This window comes from Saimiri boliviensis, chromosome 1 (genome assembly GCF_048565385.1).
Source record: "Saimiri boliviensis isolate mSaiBol1 chromosome 1, mSaiBol1.pri, whole genome shotgun sequence".
NCBI classification, from domain to species: domain Eukaryota; kingdom Metazoa; phylum Chordata; class Mammalia; order Primates; family Cebidae; genus Saimiri; species Saimiri boliviensis.
This window is the reverse complement of record NC_133449.1, coordinates 137,787,658-137,807,980: the sequence shown is the minus strand read 5'-3', so window position 1 is coordinate 137,807,980 and position 20,323 is coordinate 137,787,658. Positions and strand designations below refer to the sequence as shown.

The window sequence follows — 20,323 nt, the reverse complement described above, 5'->3', positions numbered from 1 at the left end:
CAGTTCAGTAGATTATGCTACACCCACATACTTGAGTATTGTGCAGTCTCTTAAAAAATGATAATTATGAAGATGGCCACAAAATGAAAAAAATGCCCATGGTAGCAAAATGAGTGAAAAAAGCAGAATGCCAAATTCTGTCTACTCTGTGATCACAGGTTTGTACAAATTCTCCGTGCATGTAGACATAAAATGAAAGGAAAGGCAAAAAATCCAACCACTAACATGGAATAGGAGTGGAATGCAGAGTGATTTCTCTTTATTTTTTGATCACAGATATTGTTACCCTATTATGTGTATAATGAACCAGAAAAAAAAATAAAAAGATAAAATTTTCTTGAGATGAAAACTCTTTTATAAGCCCGTCAATCGGGAAGCCTCCGTTGAACACATTCTCAGCCTTGAGGCAGGTATTGTAAAAGGAATAGAAAAAAATATATATTTATGATACAGACCTAACCTTTACATCAGTTTCTTTCTCTCTCTGTATGAGGAGAGAGATGATTATGAGTGAAACCAAGCCAAAGCGTTAGAAACCTTGAGTTGTGTGTACCTGACTGCAAGGGCTTTAGAAATAAGGGAAAGAGAAAGATCAGAGAGAGCATGTCAAGACGGACAGCCCCTCAGGTGCACTTGAAGGCTGCGATCGATTTCAGTAGGTGGAGGGAAGTGTGAGAGAATCCACACAAGGGAATCTTGGACAGAACAGATAGATAATAATAGCCATGCTTTGTTGATCTCCTATTACCCCGCTACGAGTTCAGTTAGACCATTTTTTGTGCACCTGAGACAATCCTACAAGGTGAACATTCCTCATTTTACAGATAAGGAGACTGAGAGGTAGGAGCAGATTTGGCCTCGGAGGTGTTCGATTCTATGAGCTTTCTATTCTGCAAAACTCCTCTTGGTTTACAAGAGGACTCAAGGAAACTTTCAGATGTGAAGGATATGTTCATTACATGGACGGTGGTGAGGGTTTCACAGGTGTGAACATATTTCATCTCTCACCAAATTGTAACACTTTCAATATGTACAGTTCATTGTATGTCAGTTATATCTCAATAAAGCTAAAAAAAACCTGCCTTTAAAAAAAAAATCAAGCAACATTTTAAAACTTCATTGGGTGGGAAATGGGTATACAATATTATTTCAGACCTTTTGTTCATTCATTCATTCATTCATATAGAGATGCTTTGTCACTTACAGTGGAGTTATATCTCTGTAAACCCATCAGAAGTTTAAAATACCATGAGTCAAAAATGTATGTAAGGCCAGGCAGGGTGGCTCACACCTGTAAATCCAGAACTTTGGGGAGGCTCAGGTGGGAGGATTACTTGAGGTCAGGAGTTAAAGATCAGCCTGCCCAATATGGTAAAACCCCATCTTTACTAAAAATACAAAAATTAGCTGGGCGGTGTGGTATACACCTGTAATCCCAGCTACTCGGGTGGCTGAGGCAGGAGAATTGCTTGAACCCAGGAGGTGGAGACTATAGTGAGCTGAGATTATGGCACTGCACTCAAGCCTGGGTGGAAGAGCGAGACTGTCTCAAAACAACAACAACAACAACAACAAAACCCACAAAACACAACATTTTAAAATTCCTTTGGGTGGGAAATGGGTATACACATTATTTCAGACCTTTTTTTTTTTCATTTATTCATGTACAGATGCCTCTCAACTTACAATGGCATTACATCCTTGTAAACTCTTAAGTTTAAAACATCATGAGTCAAAAATGTATTTAATACACCTTACCTACCAAATATCATGGCTTAGCTTAGCCTGCCCTAAATTTACCTTAGTCTACAGTTGGGCAAAACAATCCAACACAAAGACTATTTTACAATAAAATGTTGAAAATTTCAACACTTTTAAGTGTTGAAAACCTCAAGTTGTGTGCAGTCAGGTACATACATCTCAGGGTAGACGGAATTGTGTGCAATCAGGTACATAATCACAGAGTAGATGGAATTTGGCTTTTCATGCTTACTAAATACTGTACTAAGAGTGAGAAACTGAACAGTTGTATGGGTACATCACAGAGATGAAAAATCATTAAGTGAGACCATTGTACACGGAGGGCCATCTGTATTATTGATGTCTGCAAACAGACTATGAAGATACAATGGTTAGCGAAACAAGTATATCCCCCTGATACGGAAGTACAGAGCACTGCGGGGCCACAGGGGAGCAATGCCTAAATGGAAGCCGGAAGAACACGTAGGAGCTCTCTTTTAGGTCTGACACATTTTATGAAGTAAATACTGTCCTCATTTCTCAAAGGGAGGCAAGGCAAGCCTGGTTAAGTAGATGCCATGCAAATAAACGGGGCGAGACTCAGTCTCCATTGACTGTGATCTTTCAGATCTTGTGATCTTTCTAGCACCCACACACACTCTCAGGCAGTGAGGGCGGCTTGCTCCTCCAACATGGAGGAAGCCAGGTTGCCTGTATTAAAGCATGTAGTTTTGCGAGGTGTTTGGATGGTAGGAAGGGGTTAGATCAGAGCTTCCAACGTTAGCACTGTGGACATCTGAGGCAGGGTCGTTCTGTTGTCGGGGGGGCTACCTTGTGTATTGTAGATGTTGAACAGGTCTCTACCAATTAGATGCCAGTAGCAACCCCCCTGCCCTTCAAGTCATGAAAATATAAAACATCTCCAGACCCTGGTGAAGAACTGGACTAGATTAATGAGGCTCTTGAAAGCCCTGAAAGGGAGTAAACAGTTGATGATGTCAGAAATGTAGACTTCTTCGCAGATTCGAAGCAGTTAAGCACTGTTTTGAAAGGTGGATCTAAAGAAAACTGATCTGGCTGCAGTGTACAGGATGAGTGGGAGAAAAGGCCTCCAAAATCAGGAGAACAAGTAGCAGGAGGGGCAAGGGAGAGGCGGTGCCTATAGAGATTTTGAAGGAGAACAAGACAGAATGACCGATGACTAGGGGAAATACTGCAAGATGAGACCAAAACTTCTTTTCCTTTTTGTTATTGTTAGACAATGAGCATTGGAAGCTGTAATGACTTCCTTTAGACAAGATAAAAATAGTGCGAGAGAGAACTCCAGGAGCCTGCATAACAGGCTGGGGAAAATGGGACTGGAGCCCCAGTGAGTACAAAGCCACTCCCTTAGGCTGGGTGTGGTTGTTCACATCTATAATCCCAGCACTTTAGGAGGCCAAGGCAGGAGGATCGCTTGAGACCAGGAGTTTGAGACCACCGTGGGCAACACAGTGAGCCCCCCCATCTCTAAAAAAACAATTTATTGTGTGTAGTGGTTGTATACCTGTAGTCCCAGCTACTTAAGAGGCTGAGGCAGGAGGATCTCTTGAGCCTAGGAGTTTGAGGCTGCAGTGAGCTAGGATCATGCCACTGCACTGCAGAACAAGACCCAGTCTTAATGATTTTAAAAAGCACCCCTTTTGAGCATTTTCCAGCTGACAGACATGAGCTGGCTCTGGAAGTTAGGGACCTGAGATAAAGCACAGTCTCTAGCCAAAGGACCACAAAGCCCACGGAGAAAGGAATCCAACTCCCAATCAAGAGGGAGCAGCTACTTGTTCAAATGACTTGAATCTTGCAAATTTCGCTGATAGGTGACACCAAGGGGTATGCACTCAGAAAAGGCAGAGATCAGACCGACCTCCTGCGCTTCTAGCACAGGACCTGGCACATAATGGGGCTTATTTTAAAGCTGGAGGAAAGTAATAAGAGTTTAATCACCTGGAGGGAATAGGAACAAAGGGATTCCTGGAGGTAGTACCGCTAAGTACAGATAGGAACTACTAAGAGTAAACACCAAGAATCCTATCACATCAGCACTGTGCTTGGCCCCCTGTGAGAAACCTATCATGTGCTGGGTGCTTGCTTGGCGCTCTGTGAGAAGCCTACGGTAGAGTAGGCACTGTGTCCCATCCTCTATAAGAAGCCTATTGTGTGCCAGGCATGGTGGTTGGCACCCTGTGAAAAGCCTACTAAGTGCCAGACACTTGGAAATTGTCTCATGCTGTGATAGTTAAAGCTATGGCACAGATGAATTCTCAGAAAAAGGGATTTGGAAAGAGAGAACTGAGTGGAGAGCCAAAGACCCAGCTGGACAGCAAAGTCACGACAAAGGGGAATTCATTTCTCGGCAAGGCCGAAGGGTTTGTCTCCCAGTACTGGCTCTGTTGGAACCTACCACCACTCAAAAGAAATTCTTCCCTGATCTGTGTGGCCAAGAAAGAAAGAAGCAGCATTCACCATCCAGGGGGCCAGGGATGAGGACACAGGAAGGACAGACGTGAAGGTCTTGGAGCCGCAACTCCGAAGTGTCTTGCTGCTGAATTTGGCTCACATAATCCCCGAGCTGGGGCTATTTGTGTTTGCTTTTTAAATCCACAGAGATTTATGGCAGCAGGAAAAAGCACACAAAGGAACTGCAGCATTTGGCCTCCTGCCCCACCCTCTTTGCTATCATGTCATAATTTTATGTGTGTATATATATATATATGCAGGCAGTGGTGAACACCCCCAGAAACCAGAGTCTGTGGGGCGGTGGGGGGGCACAGAAATGAGGATGGCCCTTGTTTCTCTGATGAGCCTTCCAGCTCCACTTGTGATTTTCATGATTATTTCATTACAAGGGCTGCTGCAGCGCTTTTCAATGTGGGTGTCACTAAGACAGGGTGCTTATGGGACAGGGAACATTCTAAATAGACCCAACGGAGTCCAGTTCAGTAGGATCCTTTTATGGGGTTTGTCATGATTGAAGAGGGTTCAAATTGAAAAGAGCACTTATCAATTTTGAAATTCTTACCTAAGGAAACATTTCTTCCCTTGAACGGTGCAATAGCTGCTGGAATGGTTTGACAGAAAGAACAAAAGCCTCCTCCTCCCCCTCAGGTCCTGAGCATGATACCTGCCTCTGCCCAACTTCTCCCTCTCAGAATCCACCTCCCCTCCCCTCCCACAACCTCCACCTGACCGCTGACCTTCAAAAAGATGCAATGACGGCAGGAAGGAGAGGATCTGTGGTTCTCCTGAGGGGTGGGGGAAAGGGGCTGGTGGCCTGAATATGGAGACCCACAAGTGTCTCCTTCTAGTATTAAGCCCAAGGGAGCAGCCCCTAGCTTTGCTCATCCCTGCTGGGGACCTTCATGGCATAGAATTGACATTGGTGGTCAACTCAGGCTTGGCCACTTCTTACCCTGTGAAACCCTACTTCACCTCTGATGCCCTTACCTGGTTTCTTTTCTTTTTCTTTTCTTTTTTTTTTTTTTTTTTTTTTTTTTTTTTTTTTTTTTTTTGAGATGGAGTTTCGCTCTTTTTGCCCAGGCTGGAGTGCAATGGCGCGATCTCAGCTCACCGCAACCTCCGCTTCCTGGGTTCAGGCAATTCTCCTGCCTCAGCCTCCTCAGTAGCTGGGATTATAGACACGCGCCACCAAGCCCAGCTGATTTTTTGTATTTTTAGTAGAGACGGGGTTTCACCATGTTGACCAGGATGGTCTCGATCTCTTGACCTCGTGATTCACCCGCCTCGGCCTCCAAAAGTGCTGGGATTACAGGCTTGAGCCACCGCGCCCGGCCCCTTGCCTGGTTTCCAGATGTGATGGAACAAACTAAGATCTTCCCACTCTGTGCAGTAGGCCTTGGGGTGAGTCACCTGACCTCACTGAGCCTCAGTTTCCTCATCTATCAAATGCGGATAATGACGACCCGAGTCAGAGGATTGGCATGACGCATGAATGTAGCCTGGTGAGCAGAGCAAGACCCAGTCTCAAGGATTAAACACTTAGGAAGCTCTCGGCACTCCATCTGGGACATAGTAAGTGCTCAAGAGTGTGCCACACTCTCCTCGGAAGGTCAAGAGCGGCAAGCCTCAGCTCCAGTGGTTTCTGGGCTGGTGTCTCCACCCACCCTGAGGCTGCTTAGACTGACGGTTGAGTTGGAGAGGTTTTACATACTTTCTTTTCATGCCCTCTTCCCAACCAAAAGACTGGAAGTTGAGCCATTTTGAAAAATAGAAATCAGTCAAAGCTACCACGGACCCAGAGCTTACCATGAGCTGGGCTCTGTGTTCCCTTTGCATCCATTCATTCAAGCTTCAGAAAGAAAATGTGGGTGTCATCACCGTCATCCCCTTCCACAGTTGAGGAAAGGAGGCACAGAGAGGCTAAGTAACTCACCTAAGGTCACACGGCATGTAAGTAGCAGGACTAGATGATTAACACTGAAATAAAATTTATATTCCTAAGCCTAGCACTATGTTTCTCTTGCCTCCCCGCTGCCTATCTGCCTCCATGTTAGCTGTTGGTTGTGACAGCCACTCTTAGGGTCCTTCCAGAAGGAGTCAGTGGCCAGGCCTCCTCATTGCCATGATTAGTGTCCCAAAACCTTCTCACTGTCCTAGGTCAAGCTGTTACACTATTCTCCGAGAAATGCCTTCCCTTGGTCGCCTGGTCATCTGCCAATCCTCAACAGAGGGTCATCTTCCAAAACCCCTAGGTTGCTCTGTTGGAGCAGCCATCACTGTGTCCCCACCTGTAGCCCATGAGCTCCTGGATGGTCAGGGCAAACTTCAGCCTTCTCTGTGTATTCCCAACTCAGCATGCACAGTGCCTAACGTGAAGTAAACACTCAGCAAAATGGTTATCCAGTGGCTGGAAATTAAGGGTAAATTTGTGGGACTGTGACCGTGGGTCTCTCCTATGAACTCTGGGCGGAAACCAGCTTGAAAAGAGAAATCTTTCGGTTTAGATGTTTGATCCAGGTCAAACTTTGATCAAACATAAGACTCTCAATGTACGTGTATTTATTTCAAGATGAAATTTAAACCTGATTTCTCCAAAGACTACATTACATTGGCTGCTTCTCAGAGCTGCTTGCTAAAGTGATGCTTCCACACTTAACACTGGCTTGAACATTTATTAAGTCTTAAATTCAGAGTGGTGAAAAGGCCATCATCTTTGGAGTTAAACTAAACCTAGAATTGAATTCCAGCTGTGCTAGTTGGTAAGCTTGGGCAAGATGGCTGCATCTGTAAGCCTTGATTTAATTTTTTTATAAGTGGAGTTAAAATGCCTGCCTTACAGGCTTTTTGTGACGGTTAATTATGGAATAGCTGTTGCATAGGAGAGCTCTGAAATATGAGTTTCCTTTCCAAGGAGGCACACATATAGAGACACGGAATAGCAGTCTTAAGCTGTTTTTTTCATTGTCTTTCATTCATTCAGTTACCCATTCATTGAAGCACTTGCAAACTCCTCCGGTCAGTCACTATTTCTTGAGAAGCAACACTATAGCCAGCAGGAAGAGAAGGGCTATAGATACCATCATAAGCAGCACAAACATGGTCTCTGACTCATGGGGCTTAAATTTTGGTGGGAGAGAAAATCAATCAATAAATAAATAATTGTAACCTCTGATAGGTACTAAAAGTTATCTCCAGTGTAAACACTGAAGCATAAAGGAAACTAAAATGGAGATTTGTTTCAGGTGGAGTTATTAGTTACAGCTCCTCTGGGAAGATCTTTTGTGAGTGAGATCTGAAAAGGATGAGAAAGCACCAGTTCTAAGGAGAGCAGAGGAAAGGCTGTCCAGACAGAGATGAGAGCACATGCTAAGGTCCTGAGGTCAGAAACCTCTAGGGACAATCAAAAGGCCAAATGCCTTGAGCTGTCGGTGGGAGGTGAAGATGGGGACATGCACAGGAGTTTATGGGCCACTGCTGGCTCTGGGCATGCCCTGCATTTCTGCAGAAGCAGAGTCCAGTGGACAGAGCAACAGGTCAAAACGGGACTAACACAGGGAGATACGACTGGCAGTTTGTGGGAGAGAATGTGGCTCGCCAGGTGGCATGCGGATGTGAGGAGCAGCAGAGGATGAAAATCCAAGGCTTGGTAGACCCTTCAGGGCTACAGCAGGAGGTATGCGTGGCCTAATATTGGTGAGGCTGCTTCTGACCACAGGTGGGCATCCTGCAGGCAAGGGGAGAGGTCTTGGGGAAATGCAGTTCACTAGGAGGACTTGATGGCTCAGGAGGCCTGGCTGGTAAAAGCAGAGCAGGACCTGACTCCCACAAGAGTGAGCAAACTGGGCAGAAAACAGACCTGGGCAGAAGTGATGGTAACAGGAGCACAATTACCCAGCCCATAATGCAAAGTGAAGACCTCACCACCAACCTGAAGCCCACCAACCAAGAGTCCACGTGCTCCAACGCCCGCCCGGCTCTCCAGCCCAACCTCGAAGCAAGTGCCTCTTTGTTTTTTCACTTGAGCCACACTGGCTGCTTCCCAGGCTGCCTCCCACCACAGGGCCTTTGCACAAGCTCTTCCCTCTGCCTAGGACACCATTCCCTTTACTCTTTACCTACTCAGCTCCTTCCCTCCCTAGGGATGCCTCTCTGATAGCCCTGATTGGGAAAATTCTCAATTTACACAATTTTAGAGTCCCTTGAGACCACATTTCAACTTAACATTTATTTGTGTAATTATTGGTAAATATCTGTCTCTTACACGCTCCAAAAAGAAGAGAAAGCACATCTATTTGGGCTCACCACTACATCCCCCAGTGCCTAGTGCAGTGCCCAGTCCTGGATATCTAATGAACAAATTAGTTAATTTGTTTAAAAAAAAATGCCAGTTTGGCTCTTGAGTAACTGGCTTAGATCAGGAATTCTCAGAGTGCAGAGCTGGAATTATCAGCAGCATCACCTGGAAATGTTAGAAATGCAAATCCCCATCATCGACCTACAGAATCAGAGAAGAAGGGGAAGATTGCAGTCTGTGTTTTAACCAACCTGCGAGTTATTACAGTACACACTTAGGTTTGAGATCCACTGTCCTAATTCCCTTGTTTTGAACTCTCAGGGTACACCCCTGTGCAGATAAGAGCTCTATTAGGCAGGAAGCTAAGCTGATCATGTGGGGTGCGCCTTGGTAGTGGGCTGCATTTTAGGTGTGACGTGAGGGCTTTTGAAGGGCACAGTCACATAAAGCCTCAGCTGCATGGGGAAGCTGACTTGGTCTCTGCACTCAGGAGATATACGTGCAGTTTCCTAGTTAGTGACACTATGGACACAGGACCCAGCTGTGTGGACACATGCTGCAATGCCTAAATTTTGCCAGGGTGTACTTGGAGGTAGAAACATTGAGGTATTTGCTAAGACAAGATAATCCTGCAAACTTGCAAACACAAGGAAATGCCATTCTTGTCTGAACAGAACAGGGATCTGCCAGAATAGGGATCTCCATGGGCGTGGCATGAGTATCTTCCCCACAATCTCCAGAGCCTTCCTGTTCTACAGGCCCCTCCTGTATGAACTAACAATAGGAGCCCAGTAAAAGTTGCTTACATGCATTAACGAGTGAGTGAGTGAATCAATGAATATATAAATAAATGAATAGAAGAAGAGATCAAGAATGCTTTGTCTAAGGCAATACAAATGTGGCTTCTTTCTACTCCACAGCCACCCATTGCCGGAGGAAGTTCATCTCTATTCAGCCCTCTTCCTCTTAGAGTCAGTTTTAGGTTGGACCTGGACATTGGAGGAACAGAAGCTTACACGTTAGATTACTGTGCTTTACGTCTTCACTGTAAAGGGAGGTTGGGAGGGAGGGAGGTCAGCCCCTGCTACAGCCGCAGCCCCACAAAAACAGGGAGCATACTAGTTTGCTTCATTACATCTCCAGCACCTTGAACAGAGCCAGGAAACTAACTCTTGCTCTACAAATAGGAATTGCTAACTGAGATATTGAATGACTGTTCTGTGACAAGCCTGAGCCCCCATTCTTACCACACACACACACACACAAAATACTAGCTCCACTTTACAAAGGAGAAAGCTGAAGCTAGAGAATTTGAGTGAAGGAGCTAGATGCAAACTCAGACCCGCTGACCCCATGTTCATTCCTCCAGGCCAGGCTGGTTCCCAGTGCCAGCTACCAGCCAGACTTTTAGCTGCCACCTGCTTTGTGAAATTTTATCACTGGATCCAGGAAGACAAATCTACCTCCTGGGCAACTGCCCTATTTACAGCTACTCCTGGCGCCCTCAGGGTTCCTTATGCTGGGAATCAAACAATATGATGCAGGAAAAGGAAAGGGATTCGCGGTCTGGCCCCTGACAGGTCACAGGATTTTGCTTTGCCTTCTCACCATTTAGAATCTCTGCTGAAGGCGTGGACATCGTTTTGGATTGCCTCTGCGGAGACAACACTGGAAAAGGTCTCAGTCTTCTCAAACCCTTGGGAACCTACATTTTATACGGTGAGTGTTCAACAGCAGTAGGGATGTGGTCGGTAACCGATAACTGCACATGTGCCCGCAACGGCTCTGAAAAGTGAAATACGCTGTTATGTTGGGATAGTAGGATTGGGGAGTTTCACTTTTTAATGTTTCCTATGTTTCTATTGCTGTGATTTCTTTTCAATTATAAAATATCATGTGCGTAGCGTCCTATATCCTATTATTTCAAGTGGGATAAAGTAAGACCAAGCCAATGTGGTCACTGATGTGAGTAGAACCATTAAGGGATATCACCCATAAGAGGGAGCACAGGTGGAAAATATTAACGACTTCAAAGAACATTCACAAGTACAGAAGGCATGAAGGATCCACAGTAGGATGGGGAAGGGTGGCTGGGATGTGGGGGCTTTAAGGGAGGCTCTTCACTATTGGAGAAGAAGTTGAGAAGTACACACTCTTTGTCCCCTCAACTACTCCTGAGTGTCCCGCTCAGGATGGAGCCTGGGATAGATGGAGCACATATCCATTTCCATCGATTTCTACATCCACTTCTGTGCTCTTAGGAGTGGAAGAGGTGTGTGAAAAACAACTGGGGGCCGGGCGCGGTGGCTCACGCCTGTAATCCCAGCACTTTGGGAGGCCGAGGCAGGGGGATGACCTGATGTCGGGAGTTCAAGACCAGCCTCACCAACATAAAGAAACACCATTTCTACTAAAAATACTAAATTGGCCGGGCATGGTGGCGCATGACCATAATCCCAGCTACTCGGGAGGCTGAGGCAGGAGAATTGCTTGAACCCAGGAGGCAGAGGCTGAGGTGAGCCGAGATCATGCCATTGCACTCCAGCCTGGGCAACAAGAACAAAACTCTGTCTCGAAAACAAAACAAAACAAAACAAAAAACCGGAGAGTTTTCTTCAGCAAAATAAGGCTCCAGGGCCTCCTTTCTCTCGTTTTCTGCTTTTCTGTCACAGGCAAACAAACTAATTTACACATTAGTCTTCGCAAACTAAAATAGGAGTATTTGAAACTAGGTAGCATATTCTGAAGCTAAATAATATTGGGTTTACCCAGTGTTTGAGATAGAATACAATACAATATTGTATTGTAGGTACAATAGAAAACTGAGTGTTAATTCTGGGTAACTCAGAGAAAAACACTCGTTTACCTGCTATTGCCTGAAGAGCTTATAAAGTAAATATTTAAGGGGTACAGATATGCAAGCTTCTTTTGGTCACCTTCAGATCATTGTAATAGAAGGAAGGCTGAGCTCACCAGGGGTAGGTAAACATTCCATTGCTGGAGTGTGCCAGTAATTTCAATGATGTCCATGTATTTCCGTTGAAGTGGATGTGTAATTTATTATTATCGATGAGAGTCCACGCACATTACAAGGACATCGGATATGACTAACATGTGGGTCAAATGCAGATGAATGATATAGTCATCCTTACTTACCATTTACCTATAATTCGATTTTTGCCCCCGTTTCATGATGTCATTTTGGTAAAATTCACCTTGATTATTCAACTTGAGTATTTCACGATTATCTAATTCATTACAGTGATCACTTGGTCACTAATTAAACTCTAGTACTGTGATGCCCAGTAGTACTCACCCCATACAAACAGAAGCAATAGTTAACTATTAGGTTGGTAAAAGGGTAATTGCAGTTTTTGCTATTAAAAATATTGACAGGCCAGGCGTGGTGGTTCATGCCTGTAATCCTGGCACTTTGGGAGGCAAGGTGGGCGGATCACGAGGTGTGGAGCTCGAGACCATCCTGGCCAACATAGTGAAACCCCGTCTCTACTAAAAATACAAAAATTAACCAGGTGTGGTGGAGTGCTCCTGTAGTCCCAGCTACTCGGGAGGCAGAGGCAGAAGAATTGCTTGAACCTGGGAGGCAGAAGTTGCCATGAGTCAAGACTGTGCCACTGCACTCCAGCCTGGGCAACAGAGTGAGACTCTAGCCCCACCTCCCCACCCCACCCCCAAAAAAAAAGTAATGACAAAAACCACAATTACTTTTGCACCAACCTGAAACTGGCTACTAGTTTACCCAGGCTAAATAATTAGTTTAAAATACCCATGATTATTTTATTAAATAACTCCTCTTTGAGAAGAACTTACTCCCACATCTTTAGAGACAAGGCAGGAAAGTCATTGAAAAAGCACCTGTATGGTATCTGAATGTTCCCCATACTGTTAAGAGCTCTCTCATTCCCCCTCTCTTGCCCCCAAACCCTGTAAAGGGTCTTTTCTCTCCTTATGAGAATCTTAGGGAATCTTTTTTAACTCCACCTCCCATCTGCCCTCTGAATATTGCTTGTCCAACTGGCAAAGCTCAGTTTCTTGTGACACTTGTCTCAGTCCTCTTTGGAGCTGACACATGGGTCACACCATTTCTTTAGGTCTCTGGACCTCTTTTCATTCTCACCTGTGAGCTTCTATGCCCATTTTTTTCCAATCCATCTGTATTTTAATTCTGTTCCACCTCTCCCACCAGTTAAGTACCCAGCCCAGGTCAGAGCCCCAAGCCCCTTACTTGCTGGGGAATCAAATTCAGTATCACAAAGTAGTTTCACTAAGGAATTCCCTTCTCAGTCTCAAAGAACAGACCCAAAAAGACATTTCAGCAACTCATCATTTTGTTCAAATGTTGACCTATATCATATTTTTGCTACATGCCCAATTTTTCAAAGTAATGAAACGGTCACCATGAGAAATGTCAATTTCTCTTGGATCAGAGACATCCAGCTAAAATAGCCAACATGATGACTCATTCTCATCCCCCTCACTTTGCCAAGGCTTAATTAAATTTGTTTTCAAGATTTTGCCAGTTCTGGACCAAACTGCCTTTTTTTTTTCATGCATAACAAGATGTCAATTTTCATTAACAATTGCTTGATGTGGGAATCTTGCATTTGCAGGCTCATCTAACATGGTAACTGGAGAGACCAAGAGCTTCTTCAGCTTTGCAAAATCAGTAAGTATCCAGACACATCTGATGGACTGCAGTGGCATGTTGATTCTCAAGTTGTGAGCTCTTCCATCATAAGGCATTGATCTAATCTTGTCTTTCATTTTCATCATTCATTTCCAATAAAGCCTGCACTCCTGCCCTGCCCACGGAAAATGACCAGGACCAGGATTTAGACTACTTTTATCTAAATGAAACAGAGAGGCGGGAGTGTCTGAAACTCAAGAAAGCTTCATTTTTTATTTCAGTCAAAATTGCTTAAGTTTTTGGCGTCTTTAATCATTGGCCAAAAATGAACTTAGCATTAGTGCATTTTATTTGCTCTATTGAGAAACCAGCCTTTCAGTTTGCCACTTTCTGACCAGGTCTCTGGGGGTACTTGAGATTTCTTTGTGTCCCCAGCCTCTTGAACTGGAGATGGAAACGGGGATCCTACAATGTTAACAAGATCCTGGGGTGACTTGTAGACTCGGACAAGTTCATGAACCACTGTCTTGGGTGATCACACTTTCAATATGTTGGTTAGCTTTTTAGCCGTAGTGAAGCGACATCCCTGGGCATTCATCTCACTACAAACTGACTCCGATCTATATTCCTATCTGGAGCTGTACTTACTAGAATTATACTAATGTGGGCTTGAACTTTTCTGAGACAAAGTCTAGCTCTGTCACCCAGGTTGCAATGCAGTGGCGTGATCTCGGCTCACTGCAACCTTCTCCTCCTGTGCTCAAGCAAAGTAGCTGGGATTACAGGTGCATGCCACTACACCCAACTTACGCATGTATGTATGTATGTAGAGACAAGGTTTCCCCATGTCACCCAGGCTGGTCTCAAATTCCTGAGCTCAAGGAATCTGCTTGCCTTGTCCTGCCAAAGCGCTGGAATTATAGGCGCAAACCATTACACCTGGCCAAACTTAACTTTTAAAATATAATTTCAACATCCCTTCTTCCCCAGCCCAAATTCCTTCTCCTCCTTGAAATGAACTACCAGCACCCCAGCACCAACCCACATTCCTTATATTCTTTTTTTTATTTTTTTTGTGCATGTTCCAGGGCCTTTTTTTTTTTTTTATAATTTCAACTTTTTAGATTCAGGAGGTACATATGCAGGTTTTTTGCCTGGGTGTATTGTGTGATGCTGAGGTCTGAGATACAAATGATCCTGTCATTCAGATAGTGAGCACAGTACCCAATAGTCAGTATTTCAACCCTTGTCTCCCTCCCAGCCCCCTTTAGTGGTCCCCAGTGTTAACTGTTGCCATCTTTATGTCCATGAATACCCAATATTTAGCTCCTACTTAGAAGTGAGAACATGCAGTATTTGCTTTTATGTTTCTGCATTAATTTGCTTAGTAAGATGGGCTCTGGCTGCATCCATGTTGCTACAAAGGAGATTCCATTCTTTTTTATGGCTGCATAGTATTCTGTGGCATATATGTCTCAAAAATTTCTTTATTCAGTCCACCACTGATGGGCATCTAGGTTGATTCCATGTGTTAGCTATTGTGAATAGAATGGCATTAAGCATACAAGTGCATGTGTCGTTTCGATAGAACGATTTACTTTCTTTTGGCTACATACCCAGTAATGGGATTGCTGGGCCAAATGGTAGGAACTTTTATTTTTGCCCTACCCCAACAGCTGCTTTTCACAGGTGTTTGTTTTTGCCCCCTCTACTTTCGGGCTTCTAATTGCCAGAGTAGCATCGATTGATCCACCCACTTGAAAAACATTTCTTGAGCACCTGCTATTTGTGGTATTGTGCCAAGCACTGGGCTGTCACAGTAAATAAGATAGTACACTTTGGGCCTTTTTGGTTCTTATATACTAATGAGGGAAACAAACCCAAAATAAGATGTGTTAATAACATGATTGTAAGGCCAGGCGCGGTGGCTCAAGCCTGTAATCCCAGCACTTTGGGAGGCCGAGGCAGGTGGATCACGAGGTCAAGAGATCGAGACCATCCTGGTCAACATGGTGAAACCCCGTCTCTACTAAAAATACAAAAAATCAGCTGGGCATGGTGGTAATCCCAGCTACTCAGGAGGCTGAGGCAGGAGAATTGCCTGAAGCCAGGAGGCAGAGGTTGCGGTGAGCCGAGATCGCGCCATTGCACTCCAGCCTGGGTAACAAGAGCAAAACTCCGTCTCAAAAAAAAAAAAAAAAAAAAAAAAACCATGACTATAAATGGCTATTAAACCTTTGAAGGGGATAAAAACAGAGTGCTAAAATAGAAAATACCAGGATGGGTGGAGGCAATTAGAACAAGGTGGCCAGGGAAACCTATGGCAAGGAGTATGGATTTCATTCTAAGTATGGCACTATGGGGTACTCATATGCCCTCCAAGTGCCAACATCGGCTGCCAGAAACTTCAGCCCCAAACATTCTGGAATAGATAATACTTCCTGCACTTGTCAGGTTTGAATCCAAAGTCCTCTCTTTGCATTTGGGCTTTAAAATACGGGTCAAAGATCATCCTGACTGCAGAACCTACAGGAGGAGTAAGAATGGAGTCTAACGAAGGACGCTGTCTGGACTGTGTCCCCTGAAGACAGGCTTCGTGCCATACACAGCTGCTATTTGCTGTGGCTGTAATTACCATGATGCTGACAGACTGCTGTGGGTAACCACACTGGTCCCAAATTGCATACAACTGGAAGAAGTGTTTTCCCTTTCTCCCCTAAATGCACAATCTCAACACACAGTTAATGAAATAATTGCAGCGGGCCCATGCTCAGTGAAGGCATTCGTAAAAGCATAGCCAGGACGGAGATGGAGATTCCTCTGCCCAAAGCAGGGATTCCCATTACCAGAATGCTTTGTAGCTGGAGGTCCAGATTGAGGACTTTTTTTTTTTTTTTTTTGGTGAGACGGAGTGTTGCTCTGTCGCCCAGGCTAGAGTGCGGTGGCACAATCTCGGCTTACGGCAACCACCGCTTCCTGGGTTCAAGTGATTCTTCAGCCTCAGCCTCCTGAGTAGCTGGGACTACAGGTGCATGCCACCACGCCCAGCTAATTTTTGTATTTAGTAGAGATGGGGTTTCACCATGCTGACCAGGATGGTCTCGATCTCTTGACCTCGTGATCCACCCATCTCGGCCTTCCAAAGTGCTGGGATTATAGGTGTGAGCCACTGTGCCCAGCCCTTTTTTTGGGGGGGGTGAGACGGAGTCTTGCTCTGTCGCCCAGGCTGGAGTACAATGGCGCAATCTTGGCTTACGGCAACCACCACCTCCTGGGTTCAAGTGATTCTTCAGCCTCAGCTTCCTGAGTAGCTGGGACTACAGGTGCATGCCACCATGCCCAGCTAATTTTTGTATTTAGTAGAGACGGGGTTTCACCATGTTGGTCAGGCTGGTCTTGAACTCCTGACCTTGTGATCCGCCTGCCTCAGCCTCCCAAAGTGCTTGGATTACAGGCGTGAGTCACTGCGCCTGGCTGAGGATGTTTTCTTTTGGAGGCTTGCTCAAACACTAAGGGTCATTTGGAAGAGAAATGAAAAGAGGCCATACCAAGAGGTGGAATTTTTCTCTGAAAAGTTCTAGAAAAAATTTTTTCAATGTATTCAGGAGAGGCTTAGAAATGAAAAGTTGATTAGAATTATATAGAAATCTCCCGCTGGGCTATCTTAATGATGCTGCATCTTCAAATTGCTACTGAGCTTGTGCCTCACTGTTTGTCAAACATGCCATTTTCTTTCATACCATCACGATGTTGATACTAATAGAGGAAGTTAACATTTACACAGCAATCTGACTCCAAATTTGGAGCTCTTAGTCACTAAACCAAAAGCATCCTGTTCAAATTAAGATAATAACAATGTGTATGTTTATAGAGCACCTCGTACATGACAGACTCTGTGCTAAGTACTTTATATGCATTAACACATTTACTCCTCACAACCACCCCATAAGGAACAGTAAGGAAACTGAGCGCAGAGAGGTTAAGTGATTTGCCTAAAGTCACACAGCTAGTGCGTGACAAGGCTGGGATTCAAAACTAGGCATTCGGCTCTATAATCCTCTTAACCACAACTGTGCAGCAATTGTACCTTTGCAGCAGGCATTCATTCCACAGACATTCACTAAGGCATTGCAGATACACTGTGAATCAAGTTATTGTTTTTCTGTATTTGCTGTATTTCCCAAGTTGGTTTTTTGTTTTTGTTTTTGTTTATGTTTACTTTTTTTTAAAAAAAAAAAAAAAAAAGAGGGAATCTCACTCTGTCACCCATGTTGAAAGGCAGTGGCAAGATCTTGGCTCACTACAGTCTCCGCCTCCCAGGTTCAAGTGATTCCCCTGCCTCCACCTCCCGCATAGCTGGGACTACAGGCATACACCACCACATCTGGCTAATTTTTCCTATTTAGTAGAAACGGGTTTTCACCATGTTGGCCGGGATGATCTCAATCTCCTGACCTCGTGATCCACCCGCCTTGGCCTCCCAAAGTGCTGGGATTACAGGTGTGAGCCACCAAGCTCGGCCCCAAGTTGGTTTGTTTTAAACGAGGGGCTTAAAAATCATTGTCCCATAGAATAGTATTTTGGACATAAGGAATATGTTAAATTCTTTGGTGGTTTTCAAACCACCTGCCTTACCACACCGTGCGTGCCACAAACCCTTGCCAGGTAAGACCATCGAAATTTGAAGCCAAGAAGCCCACGGTCAAATGCGTGGCTCTTCTGGGCCCCCGAGTCCTCTCTGAATGTGCTTTGCATAGAATTTTGTATATGAACCGCATCACTGTTTTCAGCCTGTCTTTTCCACATTTATTCTCCTAATGACGTGAGTTTCCCAATTTAAAAAAATAAAAAGTTTTCACTTTAGTGAGTCTCCTTAATTCTTTTTGGAAAGAGACAGGACATAAATAAGCTCATCGATGTCATAAATACGATCCGTGTTTCTAAGCACCCATCACATTCTTCTTTGCATCCTATATTGAGGTGACATTAAACATCTTACCTCCTAGAATCCCCCAGAAACTGGGCATTTGGGTTTCTAACCTACAGCATCAAAGGAAAAGCAATGAAATCACAACAAAGCAGATGGATACCCATTTCTCTAGGTTTCTAGTGGATTATTTACTTATTTTGATATTTGAACGGGGAAGATGAGAGACTGGAAAAGAGATGGCCACATTTAACAGTTTGTAGGTATTCCACCCAGAACTTTAGTCTAGGGCGTCTTGGCTTTAGTGCTGTGGATATTTGGGGCTGGGTAATTCTTTGTTGTGGATTATTCTTTGCTGTGAGTATTCTTTGTTCTGAGCATTGTGGGATGTTTAGCAGCATCCCTGGCTTCCACCCACTAGATGCCAGTAGTACCTCCTCCCTCTTCATTCGTCACAAACAAATAAAAATCCCCCAACACTATCAAATGCCCTCTGGGGGACAAAAAGTACCCCTGGTTTAGAACCACTGATTCAGTCCCAACACTTTGGCTTCATCGCTTCTTCATGCTGTCCCTTCTTCCTAAATCACCCCTCCTCCCTCTTCTTTATCCGACAGATCCCTACACACCTCCCCAGATTCACGCTTATCATAACCACTCACCCAGGAAAGCTGCTCCTGCAGTCGGAGTGGCCACCTCCATCATGTCCCCCACCACACTGTGTAAACCTCTCGGCCATCCTACTTTCTTCACCAACTCCATCATCACCACCACGTTTCACTGAGTCAAGTGCTTTACACTTCACAACAGAGTACATTGTGGAGCCATGATTCAGCTCCGGAGCTGATGATCCTGACCGTGTACTTAATGTTTCGACTATGTGTGGCCTTGCAGTTAGTTTTGGTCTCTCTCCCACTTAGACCTGAGTGTCTCATACGCATCACTTCACATTGCTTCCCATGCACTTGCAACAGTGCCTAGCAAAATAGATTTTTAACCATTGTGGAAGACGGTGTGGCGATTCCTTAAGGACCTAAAAATTGAAATCCCATTTGACCCAGCAATCCCATTACTGGGTATATATCCAAAGGATTATAAATCATTCTACTACAAGGACACGTGCACACGAATGTTCATTGCAGCACTGTTTACAATAGCAAAGACCTGGAACCAACCCAAATGCCCAACGATGATAGACTGGATAGGGAAAATGTGGTACATATACACCATGGAATATTACGCAGCCATCAAAAACAATCAGTTCACGTCCTTTGTAGGGACATGGATGAACCTGGAAACCATCATTCTCAGTAAACTGACACAAGAGCAGAAAATCAAACACCATATATTCTCACTCATAGGCGGGTGTTGAACAATGAGAACACATGGACACAGGGAGGGGAGCACTACACACTGGGGTCCCTTGGGGGGAAATCGGGGAGGGGCGGGGGGGTGGGGAGGTGGGAAGAGATAGCATGGGGAGAAATGACAGATACAGGTGAGGGGATGGAAGGCAGCAAACCACACTGCCATGTGTGTACCTATGCAACAATCTTGCATGTTCATCACATGTACCCCAAAACCTAAAATGCAATAAAAATAAAAAAATAAATAAAATATAAAAATAAAAAAAATACACCCCCAGCCGAGGCGGGTGGATCATGAGGTCAGGAGTTCAAGACCAGCCTGGCCAAGATGGTGAAACTCTGTCTCTATTAAAAATACAAAAATCAGCAAGGCGTGATGGTGGGCACCTGGAATCCCAGCTACTTGGGAGGCTCGGGCAGAGAATTGCTTGATCCTGGGAGACAGAGATTGCAGTGAGACTCCGTCTCAAAAACAAAAAACAAACAAACAAACAAACAAACAAACACCACCAAAAGCAACTCCTTGGCCAGCTGGAGTCTGCTTCGCTGCAGTCCCATGCTCCCCATGTAGTAGCTGATAACATTGGCAATGCTGCAAATGCAGCCTTAACCCTGGTATTGAGTTCCTGTAACCTGACACCACCTCTCTTTGCAGTGGTGGCAGGTGGAGAAAGTGAACCCCATCAAGCTGTACGAGGAGAACAAAGTCATCGCTGGGTTTTCCCTTTTAAATCTGCTCTTCAAACAAGGCCGGGCGGGCCTCATTCGGGCAGTGGTGGAAAAGCTCATAGGGCTCTACAACCAGAAGAAGATAAAGCCTGTGGTGGACTCCTTGTGGGCTCTGGAGGAGG

At 44.8% G+C, this 20,323-nt stretch overlaps 1 protein-coding gene across 1 annotated transcript in view; it reads left to right on the top strand.

Moving 5' to 3' along the window:
* VAT1L (vesicle amine transport 1 like) overlaps window positions 1-20,323 on the top strand; it is a 178,018-nt gene that overhangs the window by 71,775 nt on the left and 85,920 nt on the right. Inside the window, exons 5-7 of the mRNA XM_003938073.3 lie at window positions 10,146-10,249; window positions 13,162-13,217; window positions 20,128-20,322. Of these exons, the coding sequence (XP_003938122.1) occupies window positions 10,146-10,249; window positions 13,162-13,217; window positions 20,128-20,322 (355 nt within the window). The remainder of the gene's footprint in view (window positions 1-10,145; window positions 10,250-13,161; window positions 13,218-20,127; window position 20,323) is intronic.